The sequence below is a fragment of the Eulemur rufifrons genome, chromosome 16 (genome assembly GCF_041146395.1).
Source record: "Eulemur rufifrons isolate Redbay chromosome 16, OSU_ERuf_1, whole genome shotgun sequence".
Taxonomy (NCBI): Eukaryota; Metazoa; Chordata; class Mammalia; order Primates; family Lemuridae; genus Eulemur; species Eulemur rufifrons.
The window spans coordinates 81,059,712-81,079,929 of NC_090998.1; the positions used below are offsets into that span (position 1 = coordinate 81,059,712).

Below are 20,218 nucleotides of genomic sequence, written 5' to 3' on the forward strand. Positions count from 1 at the left end.
CCTCCACATCCCAGCTAATCCCCATGTGTAAAGGTCCTTTTCCAGCCCTTACTTTCTACCCCAACTGCTATTAAGGTCCCAGGGATACCTATTTGGATCCACCATTCTCAGGTGAAGCTATGGAAGGACCAAAATGAAACTCATTTGGCCCCTGCAGATGCGGACTCCAATACTGGAGGCAAATACTCATGTACTCTGTTGGAGGATCTCTGGTACCTGTTCAAGTGAACTTCTGCTGAAGCTCCTTCAGATGAGTAGTACAAACTATTTACCCATGGGCGAGACACCTTTTGGCCTGGCAAACCAAACCTCACATACCCTAAGGCTCAGCCAAACCTGCTCGATATGTCCTGGTAATTCCTTTGGTCACTCTATTACTTTGCATCCTGGGAATTCTAATATTGGGTCCAATCCTCATAAATTTTCTAACTAAATTCATATGATCCTGCCTAGAGTCCATCAAGCCACAAATGGTCGTACGTTCTCTACTAGCCCCAGCACTTCCTTCTACAACCACAACCATATACCAAGGACATATACTGAAGTCCCCTGGAGAGACCCCCAGAGGACCTGCAAGAGGCCACCCTAATAGGAATCATCACCCCCATTCAACAGGAAGCAACCAGACGAGTGAATCCCCCTACCCAACAATTTGGGCCTCTAGAACAGAGAGTGGGGAGATGTTAGGTAGACAGTGAGGGATTCCAGATCTCCTAGGGACAAAGGCAGGCACCCGCCTTGGTGCTGCCTCACCTTAATCCTGCCCCAAGCAACTTCCACATCTGGGAAGAAGGAGGAACACCCTGCCAATTTGCAAAAGAATACAGGAAATTCCCCAGCACATGGGCCAGGCAACCCAGGCACAATAGGATCTAGAAAGTGATCTAGAGTAACCTAAGGCTAATTACCATGCTGTTAACTGTCCATCAAAGTGGTTCACTGGTGATGCCTGAACCACAAGGACGGCAACACAAACACTATAAAATAAGATCCCAGAAAATTACCAGAGCCTCTTGTTATGACAGAGGGCCCAGTCGTTATCTGTGGCAAACATATCTTGCTCTTGCTCTATAAACCTGTCTTGCTCTTCCTCAGTGAAACTCATTTTGCACTTAAAAAGAAAAGATAATTCACCATGATCAAGTGCGTTTCATCCCAGGGATGCAAGGATGGTTCAACATATGCAAACCAATAAATGTGACTCACTACATAAACAGAATTAGAAACAAAAGCTATGTGATCATCTCAATAGATGGATAAAAAGCAATTGATAAAATCCAGAATCCCTTCATGATAAAAACACTCAACAAACTAGGCACAGAAGGAACATACCTCAAAATAATAAAAGCCATATAAGACAAACCCACAGCCGACATCACACTGAATGGGGAAACTTGAAAGCATTCCCCCTAAGAACTGGAACAAGACAAGGATGCTCATTTTTACTACTTCTATTCAACATAGTACTTAAAGTCCTAACCAGAGCAATCAGACAAGAGAAAGAAATAAAGGGCATCCAAATTGAAAAGAGGAAGACAAACTATCTCTGTTTACTGATGATATGATCCTATATCTAGAAAACCCTAAAATTCCTCCAAAAGACCCCTAGATTTGAAAAATGAATTCAGTAAAATTGCAGGTTACAAAATCAATGTATACAAATCAGTAGTGCTTCTATACACTATTAACAACCAAGCTGAGAATCAAATTGAGAACTTAATCATATTTATAATTGCTGCAAAAAAATAAATATCTAGGAATATACTTAAACCACAGAGGTGAAAGATCTCTACAAGGAGAACTACAAAATACTGATGAAAGAAATTGTAGATCTGCAGTTCCAAACCCCCAGGCTGCGGCCTGGTACTCGTCCATGGCCTGTTAGGAAAACAAGGCCATGAATCATTGCCTAAGGTCTGCCTCCCCACCCTGCTTGCCCCACCTCACCCCTCTATTCTCCCGTCTGTGGAAAAATTATCTTCCATGAAACCAGTCCCTGGTGCCAAAACAGTTGGGGACCACTGTCGTAGATGACACAAACAAATGGAAAATCATCCCATGCTCACAGATTAAAAGTTAAAATGTCCATACTGCCCAAAGTAATCTACAGATGCAATGCAATTCCTATCAAAATACCAATGGTATTTTTCACAGAATTAGAAAAAACAATTCTAAATTTCATATGGAATCAAAAAAAGAGCCCGAATAGCCAAAGCAATCCTAAGGAAAAAGAACAAATCTGGAGGCATCACATTACCCAACTTCAAATGATACTACAAGGCTATAGTAACCAAAACAGCATGGTACTGGTATAAAAATGGACACATAGATTAATGGAACAAAATAGAGAACCCATAAATAAAACCATATACCTACAACGAACTGATTTTCAACAAAGTAAACAAAAACTTACACTGGGGAGGACACACTGTTTAATAAATGGTGCTGGGAAAACTGGATAGCTACATGCAGAAGAATGAAACTGGATCCGTATCTCTCATCATAAACAAAAGTTAACTCAAGATGGATTTTTCATAAGGCATGAAACCATAAGAATTCACACCAAGGAAAAACTATTCTTGACATTGGCCTACACAACAAACTTATGACTAAGATGCCAAAAGCAAATACAACAAAGACAAAAATAAATAAATGGGACTGAATCAAACTAAAAAGCTTCTGTGTAGCAAAAGAAATAATCAACAGAGTAAACAGACAATTTACAGAATGGGAGAAAATATTCCCAAACTAGACATCTGACAAAGGACTAATATCCAGAATCCATAAGAAAGTCAAACAAATAATCCCATTAAAAAGTGAGCAAAAGACATGAACAGACATTTTTCAAAAGAAGAGAAACAAATGTCAAACAAATGTATAAAAAATGCTCAACATCACTAATCAACAGAGAAATGCAAATTAAAACCACAATGAGATAACCACCTTACCCCTATCAGAATGGCCATTAAGTCAAAAAATAATAGATGTTGGTGTGGATATAGTGAAAACGGAACACTTACACACTGTTGGTGTGAATGTAAATTAGTACAAACTCTATGGAAAACAGTATGAACATTTCTCAAAAAACTAAAAGTAGATCTACCTACCACTCAGCAATCCCACTACTGGGTATCTACCCAAAGGAAGAGTAGTCATTATATCAAAGAGACACCTGCACTTTATGGTTATTACAGCACAATTCACAATTGTAAATTAGTACAACCTCTATGGAAACAGTACACTATTCAGGTGATCAGTATGCTAAAAGGCCAGACTTCATCACTTCCTCACTCATCCATATAACAAAAAACCATTTGTAACCTTTAAATCTATTAGAAAAAAATGCATACATGAGAGATGCTTAGCAGTTTCTGGACATGGTCAAAAGCTCAAAAATGTTAACTGTTATTCTTATTATTAATTAATAAGAAGAAACAATTTATACAAATAATGTGATTGTGTCTTGGTGTTTTCTTAATTATAGGTCCTGACACTTAACTTGCTGGAGAATTCATTGGTCAGAGAGTGTCCAGCAACTGTGTTGCTTTTCAATTCAGAGTCTATTATTTTGTTTAAAAAAAAAACAAAGTCTATAAATCACTTGGTGCCCATATTTTAAATAATCACTTAAACTGCTTTCTATTTACTCAATGAATTTCCACTAGAAGTTAATGAAGACTATTTTAAAGGTCTGGATTTTCTAAATCTGAGCTCACTTTCTAAAGTAAACAATTAGAATAGAACTTGGAATAAATGCCATGTATTGGTACTCATCTGACAAAAGCACACAAACAAGGCCAGTAACTTATACCTCCAAGTGAAGATAAATGAAAATATCCTAGAAATTGAAAGAGGTAAGAGTATTTATACTACATAATGTAAGCATTTTCACAAAGAGTCACTGGGTAAACTAGTAAGAGGTAAACTATTAAAAAATGATTACAGCCTTGTAATCATCCATGGATTTCTCTTCATAGCCACTCAAAAGGAGAAGAGTCTGTTAAAAATTATACTTAATGGGCCAGGTGCAGTGGCTCACACCTGCAGGAGGATTGCTTGAGCTCAGGAGTTCAAGACCAGCCTGAGCAAGAGGGAGACCCTGTCTCAACTAAAAATAGAAAAATTAGCCAGGCATGGTGGCACGTGCCTGTAGTCCCAGCTAATAGGGAGGTTGAGGCAGGAGAATTGTTTGAGCCCAGGAGTTAGTTTGAGGTTGCAGTGAGCTATGATGATGCCATTGCACTCTACCTGGGGAGACTGAGCAAGACTCTGTCTCAAAAAAAAAAAAAAAAAAAAAAAAAAAAATTATACTTAATGCAAAGCAAAAGTCTGCATTCAGATACATTTTCAATGACAGACATTTTCCACAAGACTGTATAAATTGCAGTTTTCTTTTCATATTCATTTACTCTGGGGATTTTCTTGGGGGTAGCATTCTATTTGGCATTTTATTGGATATAGAATGCTTCAATGCAAATGCAGAAAGCATCTGCTATTAAGCCTGAGAATATCTATTCTAGCTTCAAATTCCCTTGGACTGAGTTTCAGACAAAAAGCTACTAATTAGTTGCAGCTCTCTTCTAAAACTTTATAAATTTTGTTGGTAAAATTTTATAAAACTTTTATCATTTCTTTATTATCATGTAACAGACTAACATAATGATAATAAAAATAAACTTTTCTGAATAATCAGTATATCACCTTATCACACTGTTGTCCAGGAAACACAGACATAACTGATGTTATAATTGTACCAAACTAAAAAGAAAATGAACAGGAGACTTTAGAAAGACACTGGTATAATTTTTCTGAGAAAGGTGAATAAAACCTTAAAGTAAACAACATAATTATTGAAGGGACTAATTACAGTTTTAATCTCTCATGGTCTCATCTTGATCACTGGGTATATTTTTAAACTGTAGCAGAATTATTACTTGGAGTAGCTTTCTTTAATGTCAAAAATGCCTACTTGCTATCATGATATACACTATGTTTGTACTAAGAGCTGGTCTATCAACATTTCTTTCAAATAATTTAAATTCCTCACAGACTAATTGCATTATTAAAGCTAGGGGAGAGCATCTAAAGATAATCTCACATAAATTAAAAACATTAGTAAAAACAGCTGGTCAATATCCAAAGCAATGAGAGTCCTCAGTGTCCACAATACCTGATTTTAGGTGTCTTATGCTGGAATAAGCCCAGTTAATCATATAAAGTTTGATAATAGGAAGAAATTACCAGTAGGTTCATCTAAGGACTGTTTTAAAATACAAACTTATGTTTTGTTAAATTTAGAAATATATGTTTCCAGTAAATGTTTAGCACTCACATCATAGAATATATTTCAAATTCTGTCTAGAATTATTTTGCACACTCCCAAGGGAACCCAAAGCAAAAGTTCATTTACTTAAAAAGTGAATCTTTATAATCAACAGCACAACAGATCTAGCACCTTCCATATATACCTACATATTTTAGCTACCTCCATATACCTCTGCAATTTCACCTATCCTCCTTTCAAGACTCCTTATCAGAACTCACATGCAGAAATGACACTCTTAGTTTCAAGAGATGCAAAAAAAATGGGGAGAAATGTCTTTCATTTTTTCACATTTTTCAGAAGAAATATATGGAACCCCCTCCTAGTGAATACCCTTTCATCTAAATAAGAGAAGGCATCTTGACCTCCCAAGGCCCTAATCCACCCCTTTATTACTTCCTTCCCAACACACTTGTAGATAAGCTGGTGAATGGCTGACAAAGTCTCCAAAGTTTTTACTTCCTTTACCCCAGATCATGTATTTATTTAAAAAAAAAACCAGAGTCTTGCTCTGTTGTCCAGGCTGGAGTGGAGTGGCACAATCACAGCTCACTACAGCCTTGAACTCCTGGGCTCAAGTGATCCTCCTGCCTCAGCCTCCAGATTAGCTGGGACTACAGGTATGCGCCACCATGCCTGGATTTTTCAAAACATTTTTTGTAGAGACACTATGTTACCCAGGCTGGTCTCGAACTCGTGGGCTCAAGGGATCCTCCTGCCTCAGTCTCCCAAAGAGCTGGGATTACAGGCATAAGCCACTGTACGTGGCCAGATTATGCATTTTTAATGGAGATGAAAACTAGTTCTTGGGAGGAGGAAAACACTTACTCATTTTATTTATAAAGCACATATACACACACAGTACATAAGCAAATAAATAGTATACTTGACATATTAAAATTTCATGGATAGGCACATTTAGGAAAAAAATCATTTAAAACGGTTCCTTCAGAGGGTGATAATGAAAATAAAAGGTTGAGAAACACTGACCTAAATCAGAACTTCCTAACGAATATGCTTCGAATGGGTTACAGGTATGCCAAAATGCTGGTCCTCTAAGATCTTGGCATGGCTGCAGCACCAGACCAGCTGCCTCCTTCTCTATTACTCCTTTGTCTTCTTGCCAATAAACATACCTACATCTCTCTTATCTTGGAAAAGGTTCCTCATTTGGACTTCTAGGTATTCTAATTCTTTTCTTTTCACTATCAACCATTTAGTAAGACGTCTAAAAGTGCTACTTCCAAGATTTTTATTGTTTTATACTAAATAGTTAATATATTCAAAAATAATTTTTATAAGATATGTGTAAGCTATAATTAATCATACTACAAAAACACCCATGTACCCACCATCCAGTTTAAGAAAAGAAATACAATATTACCTTTATATTTGCAGTGCTCCATGTGCCCCTTCCCAATCCCATATGCTTCCTTCCCCATCAAAGTAACTATCCTTAATTGTGTTTTCAATGCTTTTGCTCTTCTCTAGGTTATTATCACATATATGTGTATTCTTAAACAATAAAGCATTTAGTTTTACATGCTTTTGAACTTTATATAAATGAAATAATATATCATATATTAAGTTCCTGAGATTCATTCATCCTTGCTCTTTTGGGAGATGTAATTCAACCATTTTTATTGTTGATAATATTCTGTTGTAAGACTATACCTTCATTTATTTAGCCTGCTACTCAACAAAACTGAACTCTCAAATGACTTTCTAATCACCAAATAAATGGTCTCTCTTGAATCCTTCCTCACTACACTAACTCAGCCTTCTTCTAACCCATGGATCTCTAATTCAGAAGCTATTTCAAGAACAGATAAAAGTAGAGAATATAAGGGAGAGGCAGTATGTGATTTGGGGATGTCTTGTTTGGGACACCGGGAAGATGGTAATACCACTAACTGACACCGGAAACACAGAAAGAAGAGCAGGTTGCAGGAAAAAGATAATGAGTTCAGTTAGGAACTTTCGGTATTCCACATAGAAATATCCAATTTAATGTATGGATCTAGAAATGAACGCATGAAATGATGTGTCAAGACTAGAGATAGAAAGTTGAAGCCATACGACAAAAACAAGTGGTTCTCAAACTTTTGCACATATCAGAATCAGTTGATGGGTTCCACCTTAGAGCTTCTGGTTAAGGCTTGAGAATTTTCATTTCTAACAAGATACCAGGTGATACTGCTGGTCTTGGGACCACACTGAAAACATCTGGACTGGACAATATCACCCATGAAGAAGGTGAACACTGAGAATAGAAGATGATCAAGAACAGAGTCTTGAAGAATACAAACACTTAAGAGGCAGGTGGAAAGGAGAAACCCGAAAAGAAAATGAAAAATAATTTTCAGAGAATGGGATGAGAATTGGTAGAGCTGCAAGAAGTGTATATTAAATAGTATCAAACAGTTGAATAGAAGACCAAAAATAAGTAACTAGATAAAGTAATTAGGACGTCACTGGAGAGCTCAGTAAAAAAAAGTTATATAGAGGGAGAAGGAAGAAAAATACTGCAATGAGCTGGAAAAGTATAGACTACCCTTGGGAATGTTTAATTGTAAAGAGTAGAAGAGAGAAATAGAAGCTTGAGAAGGCAGAACAGTATGGGAAAGGTGATTCGGGATGAAAGACTTGAGCACATTTGTAAGGTAAAGGGAAAAGATGGAAGAGAGGAAGACCTGGGAGACATGAGAAAAGTTAAAATAATTGGAGTTGCAGTGGAATGGTATCTAGGGCACATATGAATTAGTCTTGGGCAAAAGAGTCAGCTCTTCTTCTGAGATAAGGGTGGAAGAAGTTAAAAATAGACATTGTTAGAAATAAGCATAGAGGTGAAGGGAGAGCAAAGAGAAGCGTGCTGAGAAAGACCGTGGCCACAGCGTCTGTTTTCTCTGCAGGTCTGCCCTACAAGAAACACTAAAGGAACTTCTTCAGGCAGAAGCAAAATAATACCAGAACAAAACCTGTATCCAAACCAAGAAGAATGTTGGAAATGTAAATTTACATGGGAAAGTATAAAAGATATCATTTTCTCATTTTTAATCTCTTTTAAAAAATAACTGGTTAAAGCAAAAATAATAACAATGTATTACAGGGTTTTTATAACAAAGTAAAACTCATGACAAAAACCATGTAAGAAAGAGGAGTGGTAATTCAAATATGGTGATATAAGGTTCTTATCCTATATGTAAAGTATATTATTGTTTGAAAGTAGACTGTGATGAAAGTAGATTCTGATATAAGCTCTAGATCAGGGGTTCTCAAAATGTAGTCTGTGAGGTCTGAAAGAAGGTCAGAAATTCCAAGACCTAGCTAACAGAAGTACCAGAAAGAAAGCCTCATGATATATGTTAGCCTGAGAAAGGCTTCAAGAAATCCTGTAGTACTCATTACTGGGCATCTACCCAAAAGAACAAAAGACACTCTATAAAAAAGACATCTGCACTCGAATGTTTATAGCAGCACAATTCACAATTGCAAAGATGTAGAAACAACCCAAGTGCCCATCAATACATGAGTGGATTAATAAAATGTGGTGTATGTATACCATGGAGTACTAATCAGCTATAAGAAATAATGGTGATATAGCACCTCTTGTATTTTCCTGGATAGAGCTGGAACCCATGCTACCAAGTGAAGTATCCCAAGAATGGAAAAATAAGCACATGTACTCACCATCAAATTGGTTTCACTAAGTGCACATACAGGAATAACATTTATGGAGTGTCGGGCAGATGTGGGGGGGAGGAAATGGATATATACATACATAATGAGTGCGCTGCGCACTGTCTGGGGGATGGACGTGCTTGAAGCTCTGACGAGGGGGTGGGGGCGGGGGCAAGGGCAATATATGTAACCTAAACATTTGTACCCCCATAATATGCTGAAATTAAAAAAAAAAAAAGAAATCCTGTAGTAAACAAATCTGTTTAACCTAATGTTTACCAAATTTAATTGACCACAGAACTCACTTTTCAAGTTATACTTATTAACATCTCACAGAACTAGTGTTACCATGAAATATATTCTGAAAAATGCTACTATTATAGCTTGAAAGATGCTAATAAGTATTAAAAGATATCCTAATCACAATATCAATACAGATATTCCTTACTTTAAATAATGTATGTATACTTGTAACTAATAAAACAGATAAATTGGTAGCATTTTGAGGGGGGAAATCGCATGCTTTAGAATCAAGCAGATCTGGGTTTCAGTGCTGACTTACCACTTAACTGGACACAAGACGCTGGACAAATTACTTATCTTGTTGTGAGGATTATATAACAAGCATAAAAGACCTATAAATTATCTGGCGTATGGCAGGTACTCACTAAATAGCTGCTGCCGCTGCTGATGATGATAAAAGGGTTCTTAAACAGTACATCCCAGCATATTTAAAATGAAATTCAATTCTTGAAAGTTCCATCTTATTTGAGGAACATAGAGCACATCTTCTCTATGAATGTATTTAAAGAATGGAATTTAACATAAGATGAGCTCATTGTGATACTTAACTAAGAGGTTTGCTTACTGAGATATGAAAAAGATTTATGGCACAGACTTCCAAGGAGAGCATTTCAATGAAGCTAGAATTGTTTCCTAGGTAAAGTGAAATAACTGCAACACTCATTAAAGCCCTACTAATAAAAGGGTGGTTGTAATTTAAGTTAAATTTCTCACTGAAATGTTGTTCAATACAAATCTAGCAGTCATTATTGAATATTTTTGCTAATGAATTCATCTACTAATATTCACGAGAGAGGATTTGAACAGGTGGAAAGAAGGCAGTAATCATTTCAAATAGTGAAAATTAGATGATCTTTGTAGGGACAAGAATCCAGTTAGAATGATAAAGGAAAAGTTGCACACATGTTTTGAAAGTATCAAGTCCAATAGGATAGAAAGGGCCTTGAAAGCTAGGCAGAAGAATTTAAACTTGATTTCATAGATGAGAAGAAACTACTGTTAAGTTCATCAACTTAAGACTTATGTAAGAAAAACAATGTTTAAGGAAGACTAGTCTATTGGTGACACAATTTGTATTGAACAGAGAGTGAGTCAAAAAGGCTGCTATTACTTGAATGGATGGCTATAGTGGACATTAGACTACAAGGGTGAGACATGCTTTTATATAAATAAGTGAATGAACAAATGAATTGTGTTAAAGGGCAAATAGACAATGTTTGCTCATTTTCTAATCAAAGAGCATGAAGGACCAGGTTGAATCAGATGGTTCCACAATTCTAAGGGTGAGTAATGGAGAGAATGGTGGCTCCAGGGAAATTGGGAGGGAGACCTATAGAGGACATTTGTTCATGGACATTCTAAAGGTATACAGAAATAAAAATATTCAGTAGAAATTTTAGATATGAAATTAGATTTCAGATAACTTGCCTTTATGTGACATTTTCTTTTACATAAGTACACAAAAGTAATTTATATTAAATATATAGCATATCCTGTAACATGTTTTTCTACAAGTAGAATTACCTTTTAAATTATGTTGGTCTAGGCTATACCAAAATCCAATTTAATGACAGCCACCCCAAAAGCAGTAGGAATGGATTAAAATTATCTTATTAAATGTAATTCATACAAAAATCCCTGTGAGCTTAAGTATCATAATTCTCATTTTATAGATAAGAAAAAATATACAGCAGATTTTAAAGGGATCAGCAGAGGACTAATAGATTTTAATGAACTGAACTGACTTAAGCAATGCTTAAGTCTAGCTAACTCTAATTTATCCATGAAATTGACAAAAGTAGCAACAACATAAGATAGCAGATAAACCCAAAGTAAATGATAATCCAAATCTGAAATATCATATTTTGCCATACTAACCTTAAGTCAGGTATGCTTGAGTCTCAAACTAATAGCTGATAAGATTAAGAAACAGTTCTTCCAAAAATATGTTCCACACCTTGAGACCAGGGAATGTAATTTCCTCTATGAGCAACAATTGAGATTGGAGAATGGATGGGATGGGAAGGCAGACCTCTTAAAATCTGAGCCCTAAGACTCTATTGGTACCTAAGACTATACAAGGATTTGATATTATCATGAAGCAGTATATCTAATTCTTACCATTAATAACTGGTGTGTAAACAACAATCCCAACCAAGTTTGGGTCAGATACAGTTGTATCCAGAATAAGGCCCCCAATGCTGAAAGATACAAAATTATATAATTTAGGGAAAAGGAAAGGCAATGTACTTGAAGTTGTTCTGTACTTACAGATACTTCTACATTTTTAAAATATTTATACATTTTAAAAATAGAGTAAAAGGAAAAATATTCAAAGTGAAAAATCAATGTCAACAGGGAAATGTTGAAAATAAAACATAGCACAAGCTATAGCCTCAAATTTCAGGACGCTGATCTCTAAGATATGCTACTTGTAAAAAGAAAAAGTATATGCTTTAAATGCATTAAAATGTCTGGAAGGACAGACAAAAAATTATTAACCATGACTATTTCTTGGGGGTGAGACTGACAGGGGACTGCTGGTCATTTTATATCCTTCTGTGCTTATTAATTTTTTAAAAGTATGTCATGTATTACTCTTAAAATTTAAAAGATAATTTTAAAAAGAATATCTTTTCATATTTGAAGTAAGCAAGGCATTAAAGGGATGGTTTTTATTGTGTTAAAACTAGATATAATTAGGATGTGTCTTACCACTCATAAATTAAAATAATTAAAATTAAAATCAGCTCTTTTTGTTTTAGCCACAGAAAAAGCCTATTTTGAGAATGGAAGTCCAGAAAAATAATATACAGTTATATAGTGGCAAACCATATATTCTCAATGTTTCAACATTTGGAGATTTTTTTAAAAAGTCTCCAAGACCATGATCAATTGGTTAACTTCAGTCTCTTGGCCCATGTACTATAAAATAGTGCTAGTCCCAATATTCCATGGGATCTTGTTGCCTAAACCTTCTAGGAAAATGCAACCACATTACAGCAAAATGAACCACATGTTGTCACAGATGAACTGATTGTCAAAATACCAAATCAAATGTTCTTACTACCTGATAATTAACATTAGGAAATTATTTATTTGATGTTATCTTAATTCTTTAGTAAAATACATAAATTATGGCTTGATATGCCTAAATTGTGGGAGTTCCCATTAAAAAGTTATACTAGAGAGCCCTAAAACAGTCCTTCTTAGGAATATTTTAATATTTTAAGCTCTAATTAAAAAAATAAAATACATATTCCAAGAGCAAATTAGTTTAACATGAACATTTGCTAAAAATCAATTTTAAAATATTTTTGTTACCCAGGTAATAAAACTTACTATAGAAAAAATTAGGATATACAAACGAAAAGAGGAAAATAAAAATCAACCCTAGTTACATCATTTGGAGTTATACTGTTAACTCCAGTATATAGCCTTCCAGATGTTTTCTTTTACTTACATATTTATCTTATTTTGTTTTTAATTTTTTATTAAATTTTTTTTTTTTTTTTTTTTTTTTTTGAGACAGAGCCCCATTCTGTTGCCCAGCCTGGAGTTCAGTGGCGCAACCACAGTTCACTACAACCTCCAACTCCTGAGCTCAAGTGATCCACCCCCCTCAGCCTCCAAGGTAACTGGAACAACAGGTGTGTGCCACTACGCCCAACTAATTTTTTATTTTTTTATTTTTGTAGTGACAAGGTCTCACTATGTTGCCCAGGCTGGTCTCAAACTTCTGGACACAAGTGATCCTCCTGCCTCAGCCTTCCAAAGTGCTGGGATTACAGGCCACCACATCTGGCCTGATTATTTATTTTAATTGACACAAGTTGCATATATTTATCCTGTATAACATGATGTTTTGAAATAGGTATACATTGTGGAATGGCTATATCAAGCTAATTAACATATGAATTACCTCACATACTTTATTTTTTGTGGTGAGAACATTTAAAATCTACTAATAATTTTCAAGAATATAATGCATTGTTATGAGGTAGTCACCATGCTGTACAGTAGATCTCTTGGACTTATTCCTCTGGTCTAACTGAAATTTTTTATCCATTGACTAATAACTCCCCAACCCAACCCCCAGATACTTTAAAATGAATGTATTTTTAAAAATAAAAATTAGGTTAAATGGGAAAAGTAGTTTTCTTTGCTTTTATTACATTTTATTTTTATAAAATGTAAATGTATGTGCATTATTGAAAAAGTACCACAAAGCTTATAATAAAATAATAGTTTCTAGCCCTCCTCCTAGATCCTTCTTTCTACTGGGAGTTCTATTCAATTTCTTTAACTGTTTCTTCTGGCCTTTAATTCTAGATTTCTAAATAACAAGCTTATACTGCTACTTTTTTCATTTTTAACTTTAGACATTTATTTAATGACTTTCTAATATGGCAGATGAGTATTTAGTCTCTCTTATACTTCCCTCCCCACTTTGGTTCTTTCATAAATCCCTTCCTCCCCCCATCCTGACAATCTGGTTATAATTTGTGGTGAAATATTTAAGGTTGACTTTATTATAATGATGAAATCATTATTCACAGCTGAGCCACAAAATGTATTATTAGACATCTTCACTTGTACTTCTTGCTTTGTCTCATATTTTTCTTCCCTTTTTAGGTACCTATTACTAATTCAGCCTCACATGTGTAACAAAGTTAATGAAATACCAATCAATACAGTCAAACTCATCAGGGAACCAATCAATTCCGCTTTTTTTTTTCTCAGTGACATCCCTCTTTAAGCCCACTGTCCTCCAGCTGATCCAGATGGTCGTTCTCCAGGCTTGATGCACAGTTGTCAACCTGTCCCTTCCCTCCATTCTCCCTGTTGGATCTTGATCTATGACCAAGTCCCAATATTTCATAGGACTGAATCTTCCAGGAAAAAGCAATTACATTACATACAGAAAAATGAACCACATACTGTCACCGAATGGATTTCTTCATCCTGTGTCATCTTCTTTCTTGATTTATTTCCTCATTTTGATCACCACACTTCCTATTAGCTTTATCCAAATGGTCCCTCCTGCTCTAATTTATTGAGCTGGGGGCTTAGTGGGCCCTTACAATCTGGAAACTCGTATTCTTCAGTTCTGGAGAATTTTCTTGTGTTATTTCTTTATATTATTTCTTTTGTTCCTACATTATGGATCTGATAGCTTCTCTTATTTTTCTGAGGGCACCAATAGTTACTTGAGGTTTTTCAATTATCCCTGCACTCTGAGTACCATTTTTGGGTCTGCCTTTCATGTTAGAGGTCTGCCGACCCTTTACCGTCTGCTCTTCTTTACGGGGCACGGCCAAGCGTACTCTCTGTACGTGGGCAGAGTGTGTCAGCGAGTGGGTCACTGAAGAACAATCAGGTGGGTTTGCAGCTCTTTCATTAAAGGACCCACTAAGGGTCAGTATCTGCAGGTCTGTTCTTTTGTGCTAAGTTTCCCCAGAAAGAATCATCTAATTTTTTGCCTGGAAGTATAAGGCTGACTGCCAGCCTTCTATGAACAAAGAAAAGGAAGTGGGATAGGGGTCTCACTGTCGGTGTGTAGACTTTCACCTAGTCTTCCTTTTTTTCATACAGTGCTTAATCCACATCCTCACCTGTGCACGTATTTCTGCCTCTAGAACCCCTCTGATTTAGCCTCTCCAGAGTTTATTCCTATCTTCTGCTAGGGTAGGAGGGGGCAGTCATGTGGGTGTTCAAGCTAGAGAAGGGTTTGGGGGATCTAATTGCTCTTTACCTAAACTTTCAACCAATTTTCATTTCAGCTTTCAAAAGTACTTAGTGCCTTTAATTCCTCTGCCTTTCTGGGTTTCCATGGCTCATATCAGCTTGCTTCTGATGGGCAATTAGGTTTCAGCTTTTTTCATTCTGCTCATTCAGTTAACAACTATGTATCTGATTCTTATCTTCCTAATTTCATTGAATTGCTCACCTGCTGTTCTCTCTGTTCTCCTTCAGTCTTTGTGGTTTTATGGCATTTTTATTCTATTATTGTCATTTTAGTGGTTTCAGGAAGGAAGAAGAAAAATGTGCCTTAATCTACCAAGTTTAACAAGAAATTCATACTCTTTTCGAGGTTGCTCTTTTCACCAAATGTATAATGAACATCTTTCCTTAGCAATGAAATACTACAATGTTATTTTTAGTGGCTAATATTCCACTTTGTGACTATACCACAATTTATTTCATCAATACCTGATTGCTAGACCTTTCGGTCATTTTATTTTTTGATATTAAAACTTCACCGTCATGAGAATACTTGCAACTAAATTTTTCGCATACATCCTTAATAATATCGTTAAGTTTGTTAGAGTCCTAGATGTGGAAGCAGTCAAATGGTATACACATTTCTAAGGCTTTCTGATACTTATCTGAACAACTTAACTTTCAAAATGGTCACGTTCTTGTCAGGTTAACACCCACCCCCCATCCCCCCCCACACACACACAAAGGCAAACACCACTAAATTTTACTCAACAATCTGGTAAGGCTTTGGTTGGAGAGAAGTTTGAAACTGGAAGCTTCCGTATGTCTGTTGATTTTAATAACTTCTATCACTTTGATCCCTTATTACCTGGGAGAAGAACGAATTGGCTACATAAAAAACAAAAATTGATTTGTTTTAATATGTACACACATACATGCATATAGAATACACACATACACACACATATTTTAATACTAACCTACTTATAACCATAGCTGTTATGACGGGCTCCCAGCCTGAGTGGAGAACTGTCCTTGTGGCTGGATGTTTGGCAGCTATTATAATCCAGATAGGAGTTAGAGCCAAGAAAAAGACACCAACTAATGGAGAAATGTAGTAATAGGTCTCTAAAATTAAAAAAAGAGAGAGAGAGAGACATTTCAATTTCCCTTCTATGTAGCAAATCTAAATTGCCAGAAGATATGATACCATTAAACATATTAACATGCTATATATTTTTGATAAATTTCAAAAAAATTCAGAACTGTAGAAAAGGGAAAAATATATTAAAAATATTAAATAATATAACTGAAAACAAACACATTATTCAACAAACATTTATTGAAATAGCTGTGTGACCTACATGGAAATAGCAATAATCATAATAACAACAATAGTAAAAATGCTAACATTTATTTGGCTCCTATTATTTATCAAGCACTAAGCTAAATGCTTTATATTCATTATTTCAGTTGAGTGTCCCCATCAGCGTGAGGTAGATACTGTCATTTCTATTTTATGAGGAAATTGAGGTTTAGGAGCTTAAGAATACAGTAAGGAAGTACGGAGGGCTGGGAGAAAATGATGTGTCTGATACCAAAGTTAGTGCTCTTAACTCTAAATTATAAAGTCACGTAGGACATTGGTTTTGTCCACAAGGATTTTATAGTACAAGCGCTCCAAGAAATATTGGCCATCAATTGATAATATTAATAGATATCCAAGTGTCAAAATAAATTGAAAAACTAGGTTTAATAAAGTTAAGCAGTAGAACTACTCAGAATCTTTAACACATGAAGATAGAACATAGTACACTGTACTAACCCTAATTTGGCCAGACTACCTAGTTTTCACATCTGGGTCCAACTTACCTTAGACAAGAAATTTAACTTCATTAAGTTTCAATTTCCTTATCTATAAAATGGTAATAATAGTACCTATCACATGGAGTTATTGTGAATCTTGAAAGAGTCTATATACATGTATATATATGTATTTACCCTAGCACATGGCTAACATTTATTGAACACTTACTATCATTATCATTGTTGTCATCACCGTTATTATTAATATCTTGCAATTTGGGAAACGCTGGGGTAACAGGTCGCCAGGACTTTGTTATACCTCTCTCTGCTAGATTGTCTTACTTACGTACAATTAATCGTTCCCTCCCCATTCCTGTTAGCTTTCCTATAGAGACAGTCAACTCTCTGCCTCTATGACTTTGGGTATGGCCATTTGTCTGGCTTTGTAGACATGATGTATTCCATCGCTAAACAAAATTTTAAATGTGCTTTCAGAAATGACTAGAAGATTTACGTGTGTGTGCATGTGACTGTGTGTATCTCAACTGTTTTCAGAGACTAGGCAACAGGCACTGCAAGACTCTGATTCCTGCGAGAAGGGAGAGAAATGAGATGATCCCTACAATAGCCCAGCTTTCTGACTAAAGGCCCATATAGCCCAGATCAGGGAGTAGAACTCTGGCAGAGTGAGGCCGAGGCAGCAGGAATTTACAGGGTAGAATACTGCAGAAGAGGAAGCTATCAGAGAAAGAGCTTGAGAACTGCATGCTCCACAAGCCTAGCATAAGAATAACTGGGGAGAAATTCACAGAGTTTACATATGGCTGGAAGTCATTCAAGATCTAACTCCTTGAAGAGGAGAGGCCTCTTTGAACAACGAGAGCACTCAGTAGATACCCAACAAGGGTCATATCTTAATAGTAGGCCTGGCCCTAGAGTAATGTTTGCTCTAGATTCTGCCCCAATAAAGCTTCAAGTCAAGCCATAAAAAGCTCAAGCTAATCCATAAATAACCGCCTATGAGAACAAAGTCCAACACTACATAAAGCAAAACAAAACAATCAAGCATTTAACAATATTACATTTACAATGTCTATCATTTAACCAAAAATTATTTTTAAGAGTTTGGAATAATATTTGGTCACATTTACATACTTAAATACTCTGAGTCTATTTACTTTAGACATTTCACTTATGTCACAAAAGTTTCCAAGTACTCAAAGCAGTCTTTATAAATCTAATAAATGAAATGTATAACTATGGTGACACTTAAGTTTTTGTAAATATTCATATAATGTATACAAATTTGACAAGATTTGTATTTAACAATCATAAGAATAATTAATTATAACTTTAAAAATGGAATTAGAAGACTGACATGTTACTCTAATGAGTATACGAAATAAATATATACTACCTCTTTAGCATAAAACTATTAATTCCATGAGTTTGATTCTCAAATATTTTTATACTTTATTCTAAATCTCCCTAGGGTTAAAGTTGCATACCCCTTATTGAAACAGTTATATCATCCCAAGGCATTACTGGTGATCACTTTAGCTGATCAAAGTTTCACTATCATGAGAGATTTCAGCTAGGACATACCTGGATTCTTCTCAATGACTCTATTATTTATTTTGTATAGAAAGGACTTTATAACTTAAAGACAGAGTTGATCTCACAGTCCTTATTGCCTACAGCCTTAGATTAATCTAAGTTAAATGTTACTTAATTTTGCCAATATGCCACAGAATTCTGCAACCCTTACTCCAACTCTTATCTTTGATTGAATTTTATATTTCTTTAGCTTCTTAAGATATTAAAAGATCTTCGCACCTGTGACTAAAGATGCTTGAACTAGATACTCAATTTTTTTATTTTTGTCCCATCAGGTAGGAAAAAGAAATTATTATATACATTAAAATAATATCTAATCAAATTTTATTCTCATGGCTTTGTCTAGATTTGCCATCACATCTTTAAAATAATTATACTGCCAAAATTCATTTTTATATTTTCTTCCGTTTAAAGGAATATGACTAATGCTACATTTAGGGTCATTTTCTCCATGATTTTTTTTAAGATGAAAAAAGCCCTTTATTTGTTGAATGGATTCCCAGTTCTCCTTGTAAGCCATTAGATAATGATAAATAACATCCCAGTTAGGAAGCATTCCAATCTCCTAAAACAACTAAGGTTGCCAACAATCTCTTTAATTGGACCAAAAAGAAAACGAAAAGCACTGAAATCCACTAAACAAAAATGAAAAGAACTATTCTGCTAGGTCAGACCATCTTAATATTTATTCTCAGGTCAAGAGAGGAGCACCATGCTAGGCTTTAAAGAAGTTATCTTAGACATTAAATCTCTGGAAGGACATCTGAAGTTGAAAAAAGCACCCATCAGCCCAGCCCCAGAATCACTGCTCTGAATTTCCAAAGAGGAGGAAAAGTTTCTCAGGAAAGAAACTAAAAATAATGAGTGGGCAGTTCCTCAAAAACTTAAACAGAGTTTAACCTGACCCACATGACACAAAAATTCTACTCCTAGATGTATTAGTATACCCAAGAGAATAGAAAACATATGTTTATATTAAAAATTCATACAGGAATGTTCATAGCAGCATTATTCATAATGGCCAAAAAGTGGAAGCAACCTAAATGTTCATCAAATGGTGAACGGATAAACAAAATGTGATATATCCATAAATGAATATTATTCAGCCTTATTATTAACCCATACGATGGAATATTATTTTGCACTTAATATGATTCAGTATTGATTCATGCTACAACATGGATGAACCTTAGAGATATTACGCTAAGTGAAAGAAGTCAGACACAAAAGGTCATATATTGTATGATTCCATTTATATGAAATGCCCAGAATAGGCAAATCCAAAGAGATAGTAAGTAGATTAGGTGTTGTCAGGGGCTGGAGGAAGAGTGGAATGAGGAGTGACTACTAAAATGTACACGGTTTCTTTTTGGGATGATGAAAATGTTCTGGAATTAGATCATGGTGATGGTTGCATAATCTTATGAATAAAACAAAAACTGCTAAATTGTATACTTTAAAAATGTGAATTGCATGGTATATGAATTTTATCCAATTTTTAAAAAATCTAACAATGGAAGAAAAAGGAGGTGGCACTATATTCGTCAAAAATGTCAATGTCATTAAAGACAAAGAAAATTCATACGAATACAGAGAAAAAGAGAGAAAAGGGAAAGCAAATGGAGTAAAATGTTAACATTAGGTGAATCTAGGTAAAAGGTATGTAGGTGTTTTTGTACTGTTTTGATTTTTGCAACTATTCTGTAAGTATAAAATTATCTACAAATAAGTTTTTTAAATATTAAAAAAAGAGCAGGGAAACCA

At 35.2% G+C, this 20,218-nt stretch overlaps 1 protein-coding gene across 3 annotated transcripts in view; it reads right to left on the reverse strand.

The window, feature by feature from the left end:
• SLC41A2 (solute carrier family 41 member 2) overlaps positions 1-20,218 on the reverse strand; it is a 114,091-nt gene that overhangs the window by 35,962 nt on the left and 57,911 nt on the right. For all 3 annotated transcript variants that reach the window (XM_069489777.1, XM_069489776.1, XM_069489778.1), the window contains exons 7-8: positions 16,012-16,159; positions 11,429-11,508 (exon numbers count right to left, since the gene is read on the reverse strand). In XM_069489777.1, the coding sequence (XP_069345878.1) occupies positions 11,429-11,508; positions 16,012-16,159 (228 nt within the window). The remainder of the gene's footprint in view (positions 1-11,428; positions 11,509-16,011; positions 16,160-20,218) is intronic.